Raw genomic sequence first — 20,568 nt, forward strand, 5'->3', positions numbered from 1 at the left:
TCATCTACAGGAGAGGGATAATGAAACCAACCTTACAGGGCTGTGCTGAGAATTAGGCACAGAGAACATTAGCCCATCATGGTGATCTGTTTTAGTCTTCACAGCCCATTTTTCTGAGGAGGAAACTGAGGCTGAGAGATTTGCCCTGCACTGCCAGTGAGCAGATGGTGGAACTGGACAGCCGAAGCTCGGGCTCCTTACCCAGGGCCATTTGTAAGGGAATGCATTATGCCTTTACGCACCTGTATTCTGCAACAGCTTTTGTCCCTGTGGCCTGAAGGGCCCAGATGTATGGTAGAGACATAGAGGTTGGGGCCCAGGTAGGGGCACCTCACTTACTGCTCAGGCCTCCAGGTGGGTAGCCCTTTAGAAAAGGCAGCAGCCTGGTTGTTTTGTTGCTCCCCTTCTGCCACGTGACTGAGAAGTCCTCTCTAACTGTTGGTCCCTACCTCTCCATTGACATGGCCAGGGATATCTGAAGGCTGGGCCAAAAATAGACACAGAGAAGGAGCTCAGGCCAGCCCAGGGAGTCCTAAGTTCAATGTCAGGTTCCCTGCTTTTAACACCAGGCAGGTGTGACCAGCTAGCAGAGTCTGTGATGGTCACAAGGCCACAGGTTCACAGATCCTCAGCATTCTAGTGTTGCTGTTTCCTTTGACACTCACCTTAAATGGCCCAAGCTTCCATTCCCCACCCTCTGCAAAACCCTAACAGACTTTACCTTTAAACCAGAGCAACAGTGTAATTCTGATATTAATGTGGGTCTAAATCATTTGTGCTTTCTTTCTTCCTCCTGGTCTGTGTTTATTTCTCTTCTTTATTATTGTTTTTCTTTTCTTTCTATTGGTTTGGAGACTAAATGCTATTTCTATTTGTTTGGGAATTTTCCTCTTCCCTGAGATTTCTTCAAGATGCCCAGGGTGCCTGTGCCCTCTTGTTCCTGACTCAGGCTTCCATTAATTCTCCATTGTGCTCACGTTGCCTCCTGTTTGCCATTCTCTTTCCTCCTTCTCTTCACACGTGTTCACCAGTAGTAAAACAGCCTTTCATTTAATGTCATGTAGAGAGCCCGGGTGGAGGGAAGTCAAGTTGCTGAGCCTCTTGGAGCCCCTTGGCCATGGGTATGTTCTCCCAGCCCACATCTCTCCTCAGGGCCTCATGGCCACTGTGCTGACCCCTCCTACTCCAGGTCTTCTTTTCCAATCCCAACCCATGCTTACACCTTCCTCCACCACCCTATCTACACGCAGGTGGTCACTATCCCCTCACCTAGTCATTTTTCTCCTTGTACTTCTCATTATCTGAATTCATATTTAAATGTTTGCTTGTTGTCTGTCTCTCCCATTAAGCTCCATGAGGGTATCTTGTTCACTGCTCTATCCCCAGGGCTTGGAACCATGCTGGCACACAGCAGTGAAGAAGAGTGATAAATATTTGTTGAATGAATGGATGAATGCTGGCAGCTTAATCTTCAGTCATCCGTCTGTCACTCCTGGTGGAGCTGGTGCAATGAAGGGGAGTCCTCCTCATGTAAGGAAGCTTGTCCTCTACTTGGGAAGAGAGGTCTCCTGGGATCCCACCTCCAACCCTGGGTGCAGGGGTGGAGACTGCCCATCCTCTGGCCACCCTAAGACCCACTCCGCTGAAAAACTGGACTCAAGGGTAGAGTAACGTACTAACGTTTTTAATACAGTCTGATCAGATCATTTCACAAAATGAGGTCAACCTTGGCTTGTTCAAGTGTGACACAACCAAGGTACACAGTGTCCCCACCTGCTGACTCGTCCACTGTCCTAGTTCCCAACAGCATTGAATTCCCCTACACCTCTCTGACCAGACTGATATTTTTTAAAATTTTGCATAAAACTATTTCTTCCATAGACTTAAAACAATCAACTAGCCAAGTTAATTATGATACATCTAAACAAAGTTTCATACTAACCCTAACGTGTGACTGCGGTTTACAAAGAGCTCTGTATCACCTGGGATAGCTTTCAGTAGCAACTCACTACATCTGGTCCTAAAAAATAATAACAATAATAATAATAATTAGAGAATTAAACCCAACAGCAAACTGAATGGTTAAAATCACATAAGAACTGGAATTTGGGGTGATGGTGTCCTCAGTAGCTGAGCTTGTCCTAGCAGCAAGTTGCTAGCCTCAAAGAGGGCTCAGGAAGGTCTGGGGTCCTCCAGGCCAAGGGTCAAGCTCATGGGGGCTCTTGGAGGATTCTCACCCCATGGTCCGTGGGATGCTGTAGGTTTCTGGTTTCCTTAAAAACAGTTGGGCATCGGAGTTGTGTAAGTGGGTGAAAACGCTACTGTGGTTTCTTTTGAGGGACATGGGAAAGGGGGAATGAGGGACTGGAGAAGTGGAAGGGGACCGAAATCACTGAGTCCTAGACTGCCATGGGGTATGGGTTTGGGATTGGGGTCACTAAGAATTCAGCACCAGGAATTCCAGCTTCTACCCATTAGAGAAATCAGGACTGGTGATGCCTTGGAGGCCTATGTAGTGTTTTCTGCCCTCATCCCATTCTTGGTCTTGCAGCTATTTCTGCAGAGCATCAGATGAGACTCTATTTCTAAAGACCACTGGGAGAATGGGTGGTGAAGACAGGAGTCAAGTGATAGGGTTGGGGGTTGGGTGGAGTTAAAAATGAATAAAAATCTCTCAGCTACAGAACCCAAAGACATAACTTCCCTTCGCATTCACAGCATTTCTCAGCAGTCCCCCAATAGCCACTTCTCTGGGGACATGGCATCTGCCTCATTTGCCCTCAGGCCCCATGGGCTGCTGGTCAACCTCAGGATCTACTAAAGATGATGCAAACGCCGACTGAACAATCTGAAACCCAAAGGACTCGAGGAGAGACATGTTCTGCTGGGGAGAGAAGGGTGAGCCAAGGGCAGGGCCCAGGTCCCCCAGGGGACCCCCGAGAGCCCGGACATGCACCTTCTGGATGTGTTTGTTCAAGTAGGACTTGGAGCGGAAGAAGCTGCCGCATTCAGGGCATGGGTACTTCTTCTCCCCGTCGGACTCCATTTTGTTTTTGGGGACCGCCATGTCACAGGAGAAGGAGCCGTTGGTACTCTGCTTCTCCGGCGTCTTCAGGTCGCTGGCATCTGAGAGGTCGCCGTAGGAGTCAGAGCTCTCAATCGGATCCTGATGTGAGCATTTCTGGCCTTCTACAAGAAAAACAAAACGGGCGGGATGAAGCCAGGCTTTGAAGATGCCCCTACTGGAGATGTCATGAGGAGCCAGCTCACAGGCCTGTGGAGGGCAGCTGATTGCCAGCCACTGCCCTGGCAGAACCCACGGAGGTTTGGCTGGTCATTCTGGGAGCCTGGAGTGCCTATGGGGGTGAGAGCAGGGCCCTAGGGCCTCCAGCCTCCCTCACTGTGGACTCTTCATGCAGCTGCATATGTATCAGTCATCGCCATCTCAGCCTGCTTTGAGGAAGGGGGCACAGGGAAGGGACCTCCACTGCTTCTGCTCAGAAAACTCAGAGACCTCCAAGTGCTTGGCACTCTCTTGGGTGCCCCTGGTGGTAAATGGCTGCTCTGATGACACTAAGTGGGGATATAAGTGGCCTTGCCTCCTGCACCTGACTAGCTCACTCTATCAAGGCAGAACCAGAGCTGTGAGGACCTCAACCTGACACACCACTATCCCACAGATGGCTGAGACAGAAGCCAATCCTTTTCCTATTGCTGCAAACACAAGTCTGCCCTCACTGCCTTCCTTCTGCCAAAACTCATCAGGGCTGAGAGGCTGAAGCACAGAGGTCAAAAGCAACTCTGACCAACTCAGTCGGCTGGGTGCCCCCACCCAGGGCTCAGGAAAGACTGGGCCACGAGACAACCCTCAAGGCTCAGCCTTGCCCAGCCCACACTGGAGTTCTCTACCAATGAGCAGCTTCCTGCCTGGGTTCAGAGCACCATGCCGGGAAGGGAAGTCTGTGATGGGAGCGTGGAGCATGCCATCTCTACCAACTGCCGAGCCCCTGGCCTCATCCCCAAGGCAGCAACAGCTTGAAAGACCACAGAACAACCTGAAACAACAAGTGAAGGCGGGGCCTGAGAGCTCCCTGCAAACCAACTCGAGCCAGAAAACAGTAAGGTAGCTTATTTATCCCCATGCATTTCACAAACACAGAAGCCCTCCAGAAAAGGCCGCTCACAGCAACCAACCACTCCTACCGCAGGGGAAGCCAGCCCTTGGCTCCCCCAGCCCACAGGGTCAAAAGAGGAAAAAGCTTCAAGCCACAAATCCACATCATCCTCAGAGGGCAACAGTCAATGGTCAGGCACAGACCAACTCCTCATGCAGGGCTCTTCCTCCTGCCCTGGGCCCGGGGCGTCCCTGCAGGGGCCCGGCTGGTGGGGGCCAGCCAAGAGCAAAGAAGGAGGGCTGGGAAAGAGGAGGCGGGGGCTGGATGTCGGCAGTGCCCTAAAAGCCTCACTCACTGCCCTAGAGTGAGATACCCACTGTGACTTTTGTCCTGGAGGCCACTGCCACTCAGATCTCTGAGCCTCCTTGAGGAGGCCAGCACCCGGCAGCCTTCCCGCCTCCCCACGCCCAGTCCAGCGCCCCCACAACACAGTCTGCGCAGAGAAGCAAAGTGCAGAGCAAGGGGTCGCTTGCCTTTGTTGCCATAGGTCCTGGCGCAGTGGAACGCTGCTCCCCCATTCGGGATGGGCTCCTGGTGCCTGGAGACCTGGGGAAGGGGAACACCGTGGTGGGTTTTAACATGGACCTTTAAGTAGGAGGCAGAGGAGAAACCTAAACAAGACAAAAGGAGATGAGATCCCGCGGCCAGCACAGAGATACCTCTCTGCTTCCCCCATGCCTCTCCTCTGGCCGCTCTGGCTAGCATTCCCAGGTCAGCAGCACATAGAAGGGGCCCCCTCCTTGGCTCAAAAACAGCTGCCAGTACATGTGCTGCATGGTTGGGATGAATAGAGGCACTGTCCACAAGTTGGCTACTCTGCAGAACCCACTGTGCAAGGCTGATATGAAGGGCCCAGGCTGGCCACCTGGTAGAATGGCCTGAGACCCTGCCCCTGCCAGGGCCAGAGGCCAAACACCTCTAGGCTTACTTGGTGCCTCGGTTACAGATGGTTCAAGTAGTTGTCCCATGGCCCTGGGTCAGCTGCAAGGACTATGGCTGGAAATGTGCTCAGAAAAGTATGTGGGGCTCCAGCCGGTAGAACGCCTGCTTAAAACTTGTAGAAGGTAAACTGGTCAGCAAAGCAGACTCTGTCTCAGTTGGGGTGGAGGCAAAATGAAATCCCAAAGAAACACCTCCAGGAGACCCCTTCTACCTGTGAGGAAGTTTTCGATCATGTTGCTAACTTCCTCACCTCCAAAATAAGTGGATTTAGTAACTTGTTAGACCCTTTGAAGAAGAACAATAACAAAAATAGGAAGTTATGTTAATGAGGCATGGTCATCTCTTATCCATGGCAGTCTTTTAGGTTCAGGTTTGGAGCATCCATCTGGTTCTCTTAAGGAAAAAGAAACAAGGATGATTTCTATTGTCTTTATTGGGGGGTGGGGGGCACCGGCACCCAGCCATCTAGGAGGTACTCCAGCCCTCCCGAGATCCTCTTATCAGTTTGAGCCATGGGCTATCTCAGGCTGGGAAGAGGAGATCTTGGGTCAATTTTTATAGCAGCCACGAGATTGAGGATCCAGAATCAGGGCAGGAAAAAGGAATTCTGACTTGGGTTTCACAGGAAGGAGTTGTGCCATCAAACCCCACTGTGGTCAAGGATCAGAAAGTTCCTTCCAGCAGGAACTGAAGCATTTTAGCAAGAGGTCCACTTGGGGAGCGAGTGTCCTGATGGTGCCCCTTTGATCCACTCCGTATCTGGTTGACATATTCTCAGGTACTTTCATTTCTTTTTAAAATGACACAGTCACCAGCTATCAGTGGGATCCACTGCTAAAGTGTCAAAGCCTGGAAAGAACTGTATAATGCCTGCACAGGACTTTTTTCTTTAAAGAGTCTAAATTGGCATGCCCTTTTGAATGCCACCAGAACTGTAATAAAGGTTCACCTTTAGAGAGTGCTGATGGTGTGCCAGGGCCCAGTGCCACACATACATTATTCCATAGAATTCCCACAACCACCCTATGAGCTGGGAATTATTATTGTACCTGTTTTACAGATGAAGAAACAATAGGCTTGGCGAGATTAAGTAACTTGCTGTCACACACACAGATACTACATGGCAGAGCCTGGATGCCAACCCTAGGACTGTGTGCCACCAGAACTTTGCCCTTCACCACAGGGAAGATCTTTACTGGTTCCTATGGCTTGGTCCTGGGCCCTAGAAACATCCTTTGGGCTTTTGCATTCCCATTTACACTCATGTATCTCTCTGCCACATGGGTGTGTTAGAATGGAAGCCGCTGGTGGATGGGGCACTGGCCTGTCAGAAGTTTATTTAACAAACACTCCCCTGACAGCAGCAGTTGGCGGTGCTGAAAGAAAATGGAGGCCATTCCTTTCCCAACACAGCTGCTTCAAAGACCAGCCTGGAACAGATGCTGGTTTCCTGCCCTGCCTGGGAGAGCGACTTGTCCTGTGCTGGATCTGGGTGGCCTGCCAGGGGTCATTCACTGGGTCCTGTGTTCACATTCTGAAGAGGTAGAGGTAGGCTGAGGTCAGCAATGAGGATGCAAGGCTAGTGAGAAAGAGGTTCTTAGCCCTGTCTCTTGGGTTGGTGCAAGCTAAACCAGGAGGCACTGGCCTCTGATAACCAGCACAACATATCAGAAACTTCTGATAATATGAGACTATTTTAGAAGGGATTTTTTTTTGCTTTGTTTTGTAGTATGGACCCTTCCCTATGGTATGCCTGGACAGGGCCACTGAAGTCAAAGGGGACAGGGTTGGGGCAATAGCAATTACTATGTTTACTCCTTAGGGAGAGCTATACCAGGAGAATATAGCAGATGCTTAATAAATACTTGCTGCATTTTCCTGAAACACAGTCTGACAAATACATGACTCGGTTCTCTTGACTCTACCCCAGCTGCAGATTGTACTATCTATAGCAAAAGCACATGGTGGGGCGGTAGGAGTGGATCCACAGCTGCCACTTAAAGCCCAGAATTCAAACACAGAACAACTCAGCAGCCAAGTGTTCGGATGAAACAGAAGCTGAGCTTCTGAGCAGAACACATCTTTGAAGCCAAAGATATTTAGCTGGAATTCTAAACTCACCTACCCATTCACCACTGATTAACCAAGAGCCAAAGAGGTAGCGTGATCAGGCATCAGAGCGATGGAGACGCTGAGCACATGTATAAGCTGCTGCAATAATTGACAAACCACCCTCGCTCTCACTCTAGAGACAAAGAGACCCCTCTAACTCCATGGACTCCTAGAACAGAGTTCTCGGAGGGAATGACTCTCCAGCCCTCTAAGGCCAGCTGGAGTTGATTTTACCAAAAGGCTAGTTGCATTTTCTAGCTTAGTGTGCTGCAATTTGCCCTCCAGAAGCAAATCTTCCTTTGGCAGTTTCCACGTCCATGCAGAGGTCAGAGACTGCTTTCTCCTTGTCCAAACCCTGGTAAGACATATCCAACTGAGCTGTGCTGGAGGGACACAAAAAGTAGATTCATGCCGGCTCAGTCCAGGGGAATGGCAGGATGTTCCCTGCATCCATGCTTGGTATTGATGACAACTTATGTGTTTAACTCTGAGTGGGAAGAATGCTTCCCCTATTTCTTAAGCAATGTTTGAATCCAAGCATCTGTCAAAGGCAGATTTCCCAATGAGCTACCCCTATTTCCCATACCAGCATATAGGCATATATACAAAGACCCTGCTAAAAATTTTTTTATAAGAAAGGTAGAAAATCATGGTGATCTACCAGGTCCCTCTCTCCTTCACATTGCACAACTCAACTGATTTCCTTAACTTGAAAATAAGGGAACAGCTTTTCTAGCCATAATACTAAATTATCTTCCTCTGCAAAACCGTGTCTTAATATGTCTCTGAGACAAAGACAAGGTAATCTGTCTCATAAACTTGCACCTGACTCAAGTGCAATGCTTAGGGCAGCCAGGCTACCTTCCCTTTCCCATTCTTCATGGCCAGAAGTTGTTTTTGCGGCAAAGACTGAAAAAAAAGGGAGACCCATAGGTAGCTGCGTCGCTCGTTTAAGAATTGTTGGCATTGAAGGACCTCAGAGAGCACTCTGAAGTTCACCTGATCCAACCTCATCTGTTCTGATCAGCTGGCTGACATTTAGCCTGTGATTGCACCATTGTAAAGATCAGAACTTGTGTTTATTCATGTAACTCCTCCTAAATTTGTAGTCTGGGTGATGGGCGAGCCAAAGGATAACACAGAGCTCTCTGCATTCTGATTCCAATGTCTTGATGTTTTTGGTGCCCAGAAAGAACCTTATCCTCTTTAGAAAAACTGCCTTCCTCCTTTTTTTTTTTTTTTTTTTCTTTTTTGGTCTCTTCCTATTTCTGCCCAAGGAATGAGTCCAGAAGTAGACTTCTCTTCTCTTCTGATAAAGACACATCTGTTTTCACTTCCTTCCTAGAGTGGATTGAACCAGAGCCCTCTCTTGTCTTCTTGGAGGAATGGGGCTTCTCACTCCGACTCTGGGATCCAAAGATGTTTAGCCTATGATCCAGATCTAGTCTTGGTTTTCCTGAGAAAAGATGGGCTCTTTTACTCTTCTAGAACCCTACCCCAGTCTTGTATTCCATGCTTGTTTGCCAAGTCCTCTCTTCCAGTCCTAGGGGAAAATACCTTGACATACAATAGTTGTTGGTTTTACCACGTCAGCTGTCTGCTCATTGGTCAACTTTCTCTGCTGTTGCCTGCTGCTCTCAGCTCTTCTTTTTCCCTGGGCAGGGCTTGCCAGGTGTTGTGCCTGCCATCCAGTTCTCACCTTGTTCTGCAATCTGGACTGGCTTTCTGAATTTTATCATCAGCACCCTTCTTCTCTCTCACTGGTTCCCAGCCTCTGGTCTCTGACCCCAGTTCTCAGCTACAAATTTCAACACTGGAAACTTGACAAATGGCTGCTGATGGCATGCTGCAGCAGGTTTAGAGTTATTTGGGGGCACTGTCAGGAAACCAGGTTTGGATGAAACAAGACAGGAAACCATCTTTTTCTAGGGCTGGGGCCTAGAAAACATTCAAGTCAGTCAGCCACAGCCTGATAACTCTCTCTGCACACAGAACCCCACTGGCTTGCCACCTAGAAGAAGTTCTTATTAGAAATGGGCTCTGCTGACATGTCAGAAGCTTTTATTACTACCTCCTCACTTTCACAGCAGGTTGCTGGTGTTACAAAGGCAGGTAACTGCTGACATCCAGAAGCCTTCAAGGCAAACCCCAGGTGTGCAGTCCCAGAGAGGGTTTAGCTCTCAGGACACCAGGAACACCCAGCTACTCAGCAGTTGCACACTACTAGGGACCTCCGGGCACAAGGAGACAGTACAGGCACCCAGGATTCCAACAGGGACTGCGGGGTGTTGTGCCTGGTCCCAACCAGAACATCTTTCATACCTTTGTTACAGAGTGTAAGGATGGAGCCTCCCAAGTGTGCAGCTCCTCATTGGGTTCAAGAATTTCCATCTACCTCGTCTCCCAGGATCCTCACAACAACCCTGTGAGGTGGGCAACAAGGTGGGCAACAGGGCTGCTCTTAACCCCACTTTAGAAATGAAGAAACTGAGGCTTAGAAAGCAGAAAGGAGAGTTCAAGGCCCACATAGTAAGGTGGTAGTGGAGGGGCTGGGACTAAACCCTGGGTGCCCTTACTCCTGTTCAGTGCTCAACCCACTAAACCACAACTCAGACTTCCAGAAACATGGGGACGAAAGGGTCCCAGGAGATGAGGACTTCCCAGCAACACTCCCACCCGGCCAAAGCAAGCACACCATGCAGAAGCATCCTTGGGCCCACAACAGACAGCTGTCTCGACTTCCTTCAGGACAGGTACGGCGCACACCTCTTCCACTAACTGTGCTTGCAAAGCACAAACCTCCAGCCCTTCCAACAGTCAGCAAGACCCGGCTGAACCTCAGAGACAGACCTGACCCCACTCAACACAACAACTGCCACTGAATCAGACACTGCCATGCAGACCTTGTCCTCAAGCATGCTGACCTGCTCAGAGCACTCTCCACTTCCTTCTCTCATCAAGGACACAAACTACCCGAGTTTGGGCTCTTTATTGACTGCTACAGAGTTTCCGCCCCTTTTTCATCTCCAGATACAATCTCCTTCCCTGGCTGCTGAATTTCATGTATCAGTGAATTAACCAGCAAAACCTCTCAAGCAGGACCCCTTTTCATCCCACCTCTTGGGACCTAATGACTCCCCCACTGTCCTCAGTAGTTCAGTTCAGTGGTGTCTACAAAAATGTCTCCATCGGGCCACCTGAGCAGCAGGCATTTTTTGAGTCCAAGCTTGGGAACAACACTTTCTCCTTCTTCTGTTCCCACCAGCTGGTCTCCTGGGGTCTCCCAGTCCAAGCACCCCAGGCTTCTTGGGAAGGAAGGATTGGAAAACAGCTAGCTGGGAGCTGAAGGCAGACCAAAAGCTGGTGGTTGGAAGGCATTTATTGTTCAGTAGTAAGGAAGAGCCTTGCAGAGAGAGCAGAATCTGAGGCACCTCTGGGCCTCCCATACAAGCTCAGGCCCATCATCTGGAAGTGAGGAAATAGCAGGGAGATTACCTCGGTTACAGATACTGCAGAAGTTGCTGGGCCCCTCGCTGTGCTTCTTTAGGTGGTCTGCCATGTACGCTGCCCGTAAGTACTTCCCACACACCTGGCAGGGTACCTTGTCTTCATGACAGGCCAGGTGGGAGCGAAGACGGTCTCGGGTGGCAAAAGACGCGTTGCAGGTCTGAAAGCAGAAAGGAAAATGGGATGAGGTGAAACCCAGCATTCTACACCTAACTTCCCACCAAGCACACCGTGAAGTCACGTGGCCATGACTCCCTTCATAAAGAGAGCTTTAGTGATTGGCCCAGGCAAATGTTTGCTCTTATTTCCCATAATGCCTCCTCACGAGACAGCTGAGTTGGAGTTACTAGTTCCAAATGGGTATCACAAGCATGCCTAGAACATGGCAAGCTAAGTTCTCCACAGCTCTATAAAATGAGCTAGGCATTTTTTCATTATTAAACTAAGAATCAACTTCAGGTGCATTGGCTATACGTGAATCGATGGATGAGAATTACTGATATATAAACTGACCAGACTCCCTGTTCCCTATCCCTGGGATCCCCCTACTCGCTTTACAAAAAGAATCCAAAGAATTCAATTTCTTTACTTTATTCAAAAGTGATGTTAGTATTGGCCACAGGGAAATGGAGAGGAAAGGCAAGACAAAGCTCAGAGATTACTCTTCATGATACTCTCAGGGGTTGGTACTGAAAAAGAAACCCATAAAATGATACATGTCAATTCTGCCAATGTGAGAATTAGCAGAGAGAACGAGTGCCAGAGACTCCAGGAACATTTGTGAAATGTTAAGTTTAGGAAACACCGCAATAAGTAAGGATGATGATACCAACTTGTATCAATTGAGCCCTTATTCTGTGCTAGGCAGGTGCCATTTTGGAGGCACTTAGGCACTCCATCCTTCCAGCAGCTGTCTGAGGCAGGCAGTGCTATCACCCTTCCAGAAAGGATGGCCACAGAAAGCTGAGGTGTGACCACCAATTCACAGCCAGGCCACAGGGCCGGATGATTCAGGATCTAAAGGACAGGACCAGCACCCTGGGAGGGCAGCACCAGGTCCTTACTAAGTATCACTCACTGATCTTTCCCCAACCTCCTTTCCTCAGCTGGGGCTTGCAAGGGCACCCTAGCCTTGAGATCACAGGAAGAGCTGAATCCAGTGGCTTTCAAGTTGTCTTCGGTCCGTGGAGGTGTTTTGGGGGCTCTAGTGACTCAGGTTTCTTTTCTCTATGTGAATGTTTGTACTTTTTAAAAACTGTGAGAGAAAGCAACGTTTCACTTTGTGTTTTACAGACTGAATCTTAACCCACTGAAGAACCGTCACCCTGTTAACTTGCTAGAATAGAGCTGTTCCTGCAGTCTCGGCTTAATGGAAGCGTATCCTGAGATCCTGACTTCTCAAGGTAAGCGTCTGAACACTGTCATCACGTACAATCGTTTCTCTTCTTTCTGTACAAAGTGAGGAACAGACATGCGATGCTGTGCTGACTTGTTCTCGGTGATTGACTTTTAAGTAAATGTTACAAATCTGAATAGGACAATTTATACTAATGAAATACTACCTTTATCATAAGTTAATATATTTTCTTCTTTTTACAAATGAGGAAGCTAAGTTTATGAAGTGACTTTCCCAAAACACACAGATTCACCTACTATAGAAAGGCAGTCTAAAAAATATCACCATTGCCAGGCCATTCCTCTATCAATCCTCCTGGCTATCCTTAGGTATTATCTTCCCCAATCTACAGATGGGCAGACTGAGGCCCTGAGAGAATGAATATCAGACAGCTGGAATGTAAAACTATTCCCTGTGCTCTTGTCATCTCCAGGTACAGTACAGGTAGCTTCTGGTGAGAGAGCCTTTCATCAGCAGCCAGGATGCCCCAATAGGGAGAGGTGACAGGAATCATGCAGGGAAACTCTACTACTTAGGTGACTCAGAAAGCATCAGGGACCCCTGGTCTCATGGCCTCAGGGGGGCCCCACCCAAGGCCACAGTGGGGAACAATTCTGACTCTTCCACCCAGCCCATCAGCCTGTGAACCAGCAAGGGCTGTTGTTAATGCTGTCGATTTACCTTGCTTCACCAGTCAGGCCCTGAGGACCCCTCCTCCAACTACCAGAGGGAGTGCATCCAACACCAAACATGGATCAGGTGTAAGAAAACGGGGCTGAAAGCACACATTCAGGATTCCCTTTTCCGCAGTCCCTGGGAGAGGAAGCCACTAGAGGGATGCGAAAGAGATGCCTGGTTTACTCTGGCCAACTTTCTTTGGGGATCTGCCCTCAAAAGGCTTTACCTGTCATGCTTTGCTACCTAAAGATGATGGATAGCTAAACCTCAGTTACCCACAAGTGGATTATCCATTTGGGGAATTAGCTAAGCAAAATTAAAATCTCAGACTGGGCTGGATTCCCCCACCCCCTTCCTTCATCGATCCTCTCATAAGGAATGAAACCTAACTTTAGCCTGAGTAAACATAATTAGGAATGTAAATCTGCTGCAGAGAAAAAAAACAAATACAAAAACTTTCTCCATGTTACATAGACAAGCTGAAGTGATCGTCGGCATCTCTGTGCCAACATTGGCCCTCTGTGCTGGAGTGTCCAAGTTTCCCTGGGAAATTATAAAAGCACACAAGCCTATGTCTAGGCCTGCCAGAAATTCAGACAATACAAGTCATGAAAGGGCCTGGTCACTCGACCCAGGAGAGAAGGACGAAAAGCTGAAACAGATCTCAAAGAAGGGGACACCCAGAACCTCCAGGCTGGTGCCACTCAGGAGAAAAACACATCCTGTCCTAGAGACAGGGAGAAGACAGAGGGACCCTGATGGGGAGAGAGTGTGCCAGCGGTTGGAGGCTGTGATCACCCACAGTGCTCCAAAGGGCTGTCCTGCTCACAGCCGTGTGCGTACACAGCTGTGCTCGTAAGGAAGCACACCTGCCAGGTCCCAACCGAGCCATGTTCCCTCCTCTCCCCTGCCAGTTTCTCCATTTCCTTCAGGGTTGAGCAGCTCAGGAATGGGGCCCAGACACTTACCAGGGCCACTAGTGCACAACCACCCTTGGTGGCATTTGAAGCCTGGCAGTCTCAGGGGGTGTCTTGGGCAGCCTTTCCCCGACAGCTCTGAAAAAAATCTAAGAGGCAGTGCTTGCAGGGCTAGCTCCATGGGCCTTGCTGGTCATCATTGTAAGGGTGCCAGCTCCCTCATTCCCAACCGCCACTCATTCCTTCCCTAGTGGGGTCTCTCTCCAGCCTCAACTACCACAACCAACCAGACAAGTGAGGCCACTGGAAGCAGTGGGAGAGTTTTGAGCTGCTCCAGCCTCTCAGACTCTACGTGGGGGAACATCCCAGCCCACTGAGAAACCCAGCAGTGCCCAGGATAAACGGGAGGGCCCCTAAGCCAGTTGAGGCAGCTCAGGTTAAACCGCGAGAAAAGACTTGTATGTCACTGCCATGCCCGAGGCTTGCTGTCCTTATATTTGGATGGCCTTTTCACTCAAGCTCTGGCACCAGGTTGTGTAATGGGCCCCTTTTGTTCCCCTACGCTGATGTCCATGCAGCAGTGGGAGAGGCCAAGAAGTACTGCCTGTACCCAGTTCTGCCAGGGGCTCAAGGAACCAACTCCCAGAGAGCCATCTCTTCATCTCTGATGCTTTCAGAATACTGCACCATGCAAAACAGATGCCACTTGTGTTTAACCAAGCCTAGGCACCACCTGGCTGGCCACCCAAGAGCACAAGAGCCAGCATGTCTTCACCTGCTGGGTCGTTAGGGGAGTTCTTGGCTAGGGCTGGAGACCAGCAGGTCTGTCAGAGTGTGGTGGAAGGGAGGGGCAGGAGCAGATACGTACACTAAGGGACAGTGACGTCAGTGTTATGACACAGACCAAGGACAAAACACACAAAGCCTCAAATGTTAGAATGAAAACTTTTATCATCACTCCTGTTCTCCCCGCAGAGCCTGCGGGGTCTAAAGGGCACACTAGTGGGATCTGAGGGGGTCTACATTTGCATTATTGCCCCCAAAGCCATATATTGGGGTGGCCCAATATAAAGCTACTGGTTAGTCTAGTTCCTGAGCAGACCTGCTAATAAAATAAACCTCAAAAACAGAAAAGTCTAAATCACTAGCCAGAAATACAAGCTGGACTCATTGGAGTGGGGAGGGAAGACAGGCTGACCCCAGCTGGAGTTGCACCAGTCTCCTCTGGAGTTAGGTTCACTCCCGGGGTGGGGGAGGGGTGACCAGGCCCTATTCTAGAAGCCGTCTCTTGTGGGTGTGATGTCAGGGGAGGGGAAGCAGATAAGCCGGTAGCTTAGCTCCCAGGAAAGCACCAACCTCTAAAATCACCCAGGAAAGGACAGATGCCCTGGGGTACCATCTGTTAAAGGGTGAGAGGGAGTGGAGGCAAGAGAGCCCAGAAAGAAACCTGTAAGCTGTGTGGGGACCCAGGAAGGAGCTCCTTGCTACCCCCATCTGGAAGCCCTTAGCTGGGAAAGGCTACAAGTCTGGAGAAGCTGGAGGAGCTGGGCATGGTAGGCAGGGACCACCCTTTCCCAAAAGCAGTGGTCTCAGGCCAACTGCCACTCCTGTACCCTCCATAAGAAACACTCTCAGGGTGGCCCGGACTAGCCTACAGGCCACTGGGCAAAGGCCCGGCCACCCTCTGGGGCGGTCCAGCCCTGTCTCAGATATCCTGGTGGGGCTGGGCAGAAGAGAGCATTGCTGGAGTGTGCTGGACCCAGGTTTTCAAGGGCTGGGAATGGTTTTTTTTAGAGAAAGGGAAAAGGCGGTGTCAGGAACCGAATGGGACGACCTCCACAAAGCAGGCTGGGCAAAGTCCCATGATGGCAGGTCGCTAGGAAGAGGTTCCAGGGGCGGCAGGCCGCTGCTGCTCCCAACCCACACCTGGAAAAAGGGCAGAGAGTGCAGGTTACCCTCCCAGGCCACAGGGCACACCCCCACTGCCCTCTGGGCTCCTCCTACTCTGCCCGGGCTGCTCAGCACACTACCTGGGAGGGTCAGAATGTGCTCTGTGATGAGAATCAGAGAGAGAAAGAAGGCAGCAAGGCCAAGACAAATCCTAGCTGGCCCACCCCTGGGTCATCCTGTCCTCTTATTATTCTCCTGAAGGAAGCTGCCTGACCTGTCCATACCTGGCCCCTGGGGCTCTCTGCCCTACCTACAGCAAATCCACCCCTACCTACAGGTCACCCTGAACCCTTCCCTCTTGCCAGCAACAGGACAAAGAGAAGCAGGTTACCCTACAGGGGGTTGTAGTGAGCTCCCCACAACCCCATCTTGTCTCTCCCTCAGATGGTGGGAACTTGGCAAGGGAGAATGAAAAGAGCAAAGGAGAAGAGTAAAGGCACTGTTTTCCATCCACACAGGACATGCTCAGTGGCCAGGACTGAGGAAACTCAATTTTCTGGGCACCAGCAGGGCCCCCAGATATTGTTAAAGCAGACAAACCATGGGTGAGAATCTGGCCCAGCCTTCCCTGCCTTCTGCTACTCAGAGAGCTTGCAAGGAGAGGAGCCCATTTTGCTCTCTAGTCCTCCGGAAACTCCAGCTGTTGTACGTGTGGCCCAGGATGGGTTAAATAGGGGCCAGTGCTTAGAGACAGTACCTCCCACTCCTTACCTCCCACGCTCCCCACTGCCTTTTATGCCCTTTGCTGAGGGAACCCAGAGGGAGTGCCAACTCAGGTAAGCAAGCCTGGCAGACAAGGGAGGTGGATGACACTAACAGTGTAGAGTTGCTGGCTGGCCCGACTGCCAAGAGCCTTTTAAAGACCCTTCTCTCCCCACTGTGGGTCCCTGCGAATTGCTGGGAACAAGGAATCATGACCAGTGGGGAGCCGGTGCTCCCATGTTGACATTTGTGCTACGTGGCCCACCTTGTAAGAGCCGGCAAACACCAGGAGAGGAAAGCCAAGCAACAGAGCAGAAGATGGGGTGGGAACCAAGACAAAGGAGGGAACAATCAGCAGGGGGTGGGGGTAAGGAGGTGGGGGCTGGAATGAAGAACAAAGGACAAGAGCAGACGGAGGATGGAGGGACAGAGAGGTGTGCAAAGCGGTGGTCAGTCAGCCGGGCCCTGGCACACACATCAGCTTGCTCATGGCCGCAGCTGCCAGAACGGTGGCATTCTCTTTCAGCCCATCTCTGCCCTGGCCTGGCCCCTACCTGACACTTGTGAGGCCGCTCAGAAGTATGCACCTGCTTGATATGTCCGTTCAAGTGATCAGGCCTGGAAAACACAGAACCAAAACAGTCTTTAAAACAAGACCTGAAAGATGAGGCCACAAACTTGGCTGGAACACTACCCCCACCCGCCCCACAGGCGCTGCTGGAGAGGACTCCCTCTCCTCCACCCCAGCATGACAAAGACGTGTCACCACTCAGCCCTGGCTCCTGTAGGCCCTGGCCTCTCCCTTCTGGTTTTCTCTAGAGGGGGAAGGGAAGGGAGCATTTACTCTGGCTTTGCCTACCCACTCCCCTGACCTCCCCCCACCAGAAACTCAATCATTTCTGGGACCAGAGGAGGCGGCTTTAGAATGAGACCTGCAGCCTTTCCGGGAGGGGGTGTGTGTGATTCATTGTCCAGACTAAAGTCCCTTAGAAACTCAGTTCCCCTCCCCCACCCTCTCCCGCCTCAGCAGCCAATGAATGCCACCAGGATGGAATTCAGTCCCCAGAGGCCTAGAGATGGAGCTCTAAGTCCCCAGCTGGACTGGTAAACCAGATGCCCGCCTGAGCAGGTGGGCAGGGACTGCCTGACCGGTAAGACTGGTTCCTGGTTGGGGCCCCTCTGAGGGAGTTCTCCATCCCTAGTTTCACATCACACAAGCTCCTCAGTATCCAGGCAAGTTAAAACCAGCCTTTTATTTTGAATTTTCTCTAAGAGAAAAAGAAAACAACCCTCTGCTCCCAGAAGTCCTCAGTTTCCCACCAGGCTCACTAGAAAGTCAATCTAAAAAGGGATTCTATGCCCCTTCCCCTCATGTCCTGAGAGCATAAAGGCTGTGGGTGCACTGAGACTCTGGAGCTGCCACGCCAGAGCAGATTAGAGATTTGGTGTTAAGAGGCTTTAGGTGCCAAGCTCTGTGCCCTGTGATCTCAGGGGCTATGAGCTGCAAGGCTGAAGTCTACCAATCTGGGATCACCAATGCTCTGTGGTGGGAGGCTGGGTGCCACAGGAGTGTAAAAGTCCCAGCTTGCACATGTTCCAGTCCCTCCCTCAGCAGCCATTCAAGCGGCGAAAGTCGCTGGAGGAGCCCAGCCTCCCGCCCCCAGAAAGGGCCCCATGCCTGGTGCCGGAAACACAAAGGGAGCCCAGGGAGAAGAATGGCAAGGCCCAGTGGTTGTGGCCTGAGGAATCTGGCCCCTTCCCAAGGGCCTCAAGGAGGAGAGACAGTGGGGCACGCCTAGAGAACTTCCCTGAGGGAAGAACAAGGAGCTCTTGGCAGCATCATTTCAAAATCAGGACCCTTAAAACACCCTCCCTGACATGACCTGTGAGGTCAAGTGACCTACCCATGACATCCCCACCTGTCCACACCCCTAGACCTTGGCAAGATGCCCCATGAATTGGGAAGGGGAAGGAGAGGGGGGGGCACCTTTCCTCACCTGGAGAAGCCTTTCCCACAGCTCTGGCAGATGTAGGGCTTGCCCACAGACCCGTCGTGGGACCGCACATGGTAGGACATGCGGTCTTTTCTCTTGAACCGCAGTCCGCACACGGGGCAGGAGTAGGGCTTCTCCCCAGAGTGAGAGAGCTTGTGCCGGTTGAGATGGTACACGTCACGGAAGATCTTGCCACAGATCTCACAGGCCACCTGCTTCCTGGTCCGGCTCCTCTTCCGGGGGCCATCAGGGTCCTCAGAGATGGGTAGCCCATTCTCACCCAGCCTTGGAGGAGGAAGGTCGATGTAGCCCAGCTGGAGGCTGGTGACACCATGCTGGGCCTCATGCTGCCGGAGCCGGTTGGCGTCAGTGAACACCTTCCCACAAAGCCCACATGGAAGGATGCCTGCCTCCCTCAGGGCCCCCAGGGGACCCAAACATTGAGTCCAGCAGGTTAGCCTTCCTTGGGCGGCCCCTGCCTCGCTTGCCAGTCAGGGGAGGGGCACTGGATGCCACATTGGGGAATGGGGAAGTCAGCAGTTGTGGGGACAGGGGTCCAGCCACCATGGGCAAGCGATCCACCCCAGGTAACACTGGCAGGGAGGCTTGGTTCGCAATCGCTGCACCCGCCGCCCGGGCCGCCTCATCCTCAGGCTGCATGCTGCCTGCGATGCCATTGCTGTTGGCTGCCAGGGCTGCCCCATTGGTCATGTCCAAAGGGAAGCCCAAGTCCGAGGTCCCAGGAGGGCGGAAAAGCATGATGTCAGCCCGGGCAGGGGGTACCAGGATTTGCACGTTGGACTGTTTGATGACTTCCTGGCAGATCTCGATAACCGACCTCATCAGCAGGAACTTGGCGGCCGTCATGAGCTCTGGGAAGCTTTCCAAGCGCACTACTATACGGGATGTGTAGGCAAAGTCTAGTATGTCCCCAAACACCTTGGAGCTGATGGTATGCATCTCCAGTTCTCTGCTGCCCCCGGCTCCGCTGCCCGGAGCCGTCGCCGCGCCCCCCACGTCGGCGGGACCCCCATCCGCAGCTCCACCGTCGCCCAACTGGGCGCTGAATACCGACTCAAAGTACTCGCTGCAGGCGGCCAGCACGGCGCGGTGCGCTGGGAAGCTCTCGTCGCCCACCCGCAGGAGCACGTCACAGAAGCGCCCGCCGTTTTTGCGCTGCTGGTTCAGGTTATGCAGCATCTCCGTGCTATGCCTGCTCACCTGGTAGGTGTAGCAGCCCGACGGGCCGCAGGAAGCGTCGTTCACCCGCTCCATGGCCGCCGCCCCCTCCCCACTAGCCGGGCCGCGGCACTTGCCCGCCCCCTTCTTTCCCCGAGGCAGCGAGAAACGGGGTGCAGCGGACGTGTCTACACTCCCCACACGTGCAGGCTGGAGGCTCTGTGGTCTCGCAGGTGCGCGTAGCGCACACGCCCCCTAACCGGATCGGACTGTCTAGACGTCGGGATGAACCACTCCCCACATAGCCGCCCCCACCCCCGCTGGATCGCGCGTTTTTTCTCTTCCCGTCCCGCCCGCCCGCCTGCCTATCGTCTACCTTCCGGGGGGGTACGCGAGCGAAGAGGTGCGCCCCTCCTGCAAATGCGCTTGCCACCTCCCCTCCCGCCCGCCAGGCGGCGCCGGCGCGCAGCCAAGAGGGGCGCGCGCGCGCGCGAGGAGGAGAAGGAGGGGTCTGCCGCGCGGGCGCGCGGGCGCGTTCCGCGGCTTTTCGCGGGCCCGCTGGGGGCGCGCGCTGCGTCCCCTGCAAAGCGCGAGCCGGGGCGGGGGCGCCGGAGCGGAGGAAACAAAAGGCGAAGGCGGCGGGGCGCGCGTGGGGGCGGCGGCGCAGGCCTGGTTCGGAAGCCTGGCAGGCTGTGGCGGCGGCGGCGACGGCTGGAGCGGGCGGGCGGCGGCGGGGTGGGCCCTTCCCCGGGCCGGCGAAGGCGGCGGCGGAGCAGCGGCGCTGCGGCCCCGGGCTCCGTGTGTTCGGAGCGGAGGAAAGATGGCAGCGGCTGCACTTCCTCTTGCACTTTCACCCCTGGGGGGAGGAGAAGGAGGGGGCGATACCAACAACACCCCCCCTTCTCGCTTGCAGGAAAAAAAAAAAAACGGCTAGTGTGGCGTGGGGGCCCCCGGCGCCCCCGGCCCTGCACGTGCGCGCCCGGATCCCTAGCCCGGGCTGCCTCGCGCTGCAAACT

General features: G+C 52.4%; 2 protein-coding genes across 4 annotated transcripts in view; one reads left to right on the forward strand and one right to left on the reverse strand.

Moving 5' to 3' along the window:
• Nucleotides 1-20,568, forward strand: part of DRG1 (developmentally regulated GTP binding protein 1) — a 172,840-nt gene that overhangs the window by 85,090 nt on the left and 67,182 nt on the right. The window contains exons 3-4 of one of the 3 annotated variants that reach the window (XM_037817169.1): nucleotides 1,387-1,530; nucleotides 12,030-12,139. The gene's annotated coding sequence lies outside the window, so the exon portion shown is untranslated. Of the gene's footprint in view, nucleotides 1-1,386; nucleotides 1,531-12,014; nucleotides 12,140-20,568 lie in introns of those variants that run through there. The other 2 variants (XM_037817170.1, XM_037817171.1) reach the window with 2 other exon arrangements.
• On the reverse strand, nucleotides 1,669-19,848 carry PATZ1 (POZ/BTB and AT hook containing zinc finger 1). The gene is given in 6 exon segments (XM_037817155.1): nucleotides 1,669-3,189; nucleotides 4,649-4,786; nucleotides 10,725-10,896; nucleotides 16,934-16,997; nucleotides 18,377-18,792; nucleotides 18,794-19,848. Coding segments are annotated over 6 exon segments (2,064 nt in total). The 5' UTR covers nucleotides 19,649-19,848; the 3' UTR covers nucleotides 1,669-2,770.

This window comes from Choloepus didactylus, chromosome 23, assembly GCF_015220235.1.
Source record: "Choloepus didactylus isolate mChoDid1 chromosome 23, mChoDid1.pri, whole genome shotgun sequence".
NCBI classification, from domain to species: Eukaryota; Metazoa; Chordata; class Mammalia; order Pilosa; family Megalonychidae; genus Choloepus; species Choloepus didactylus.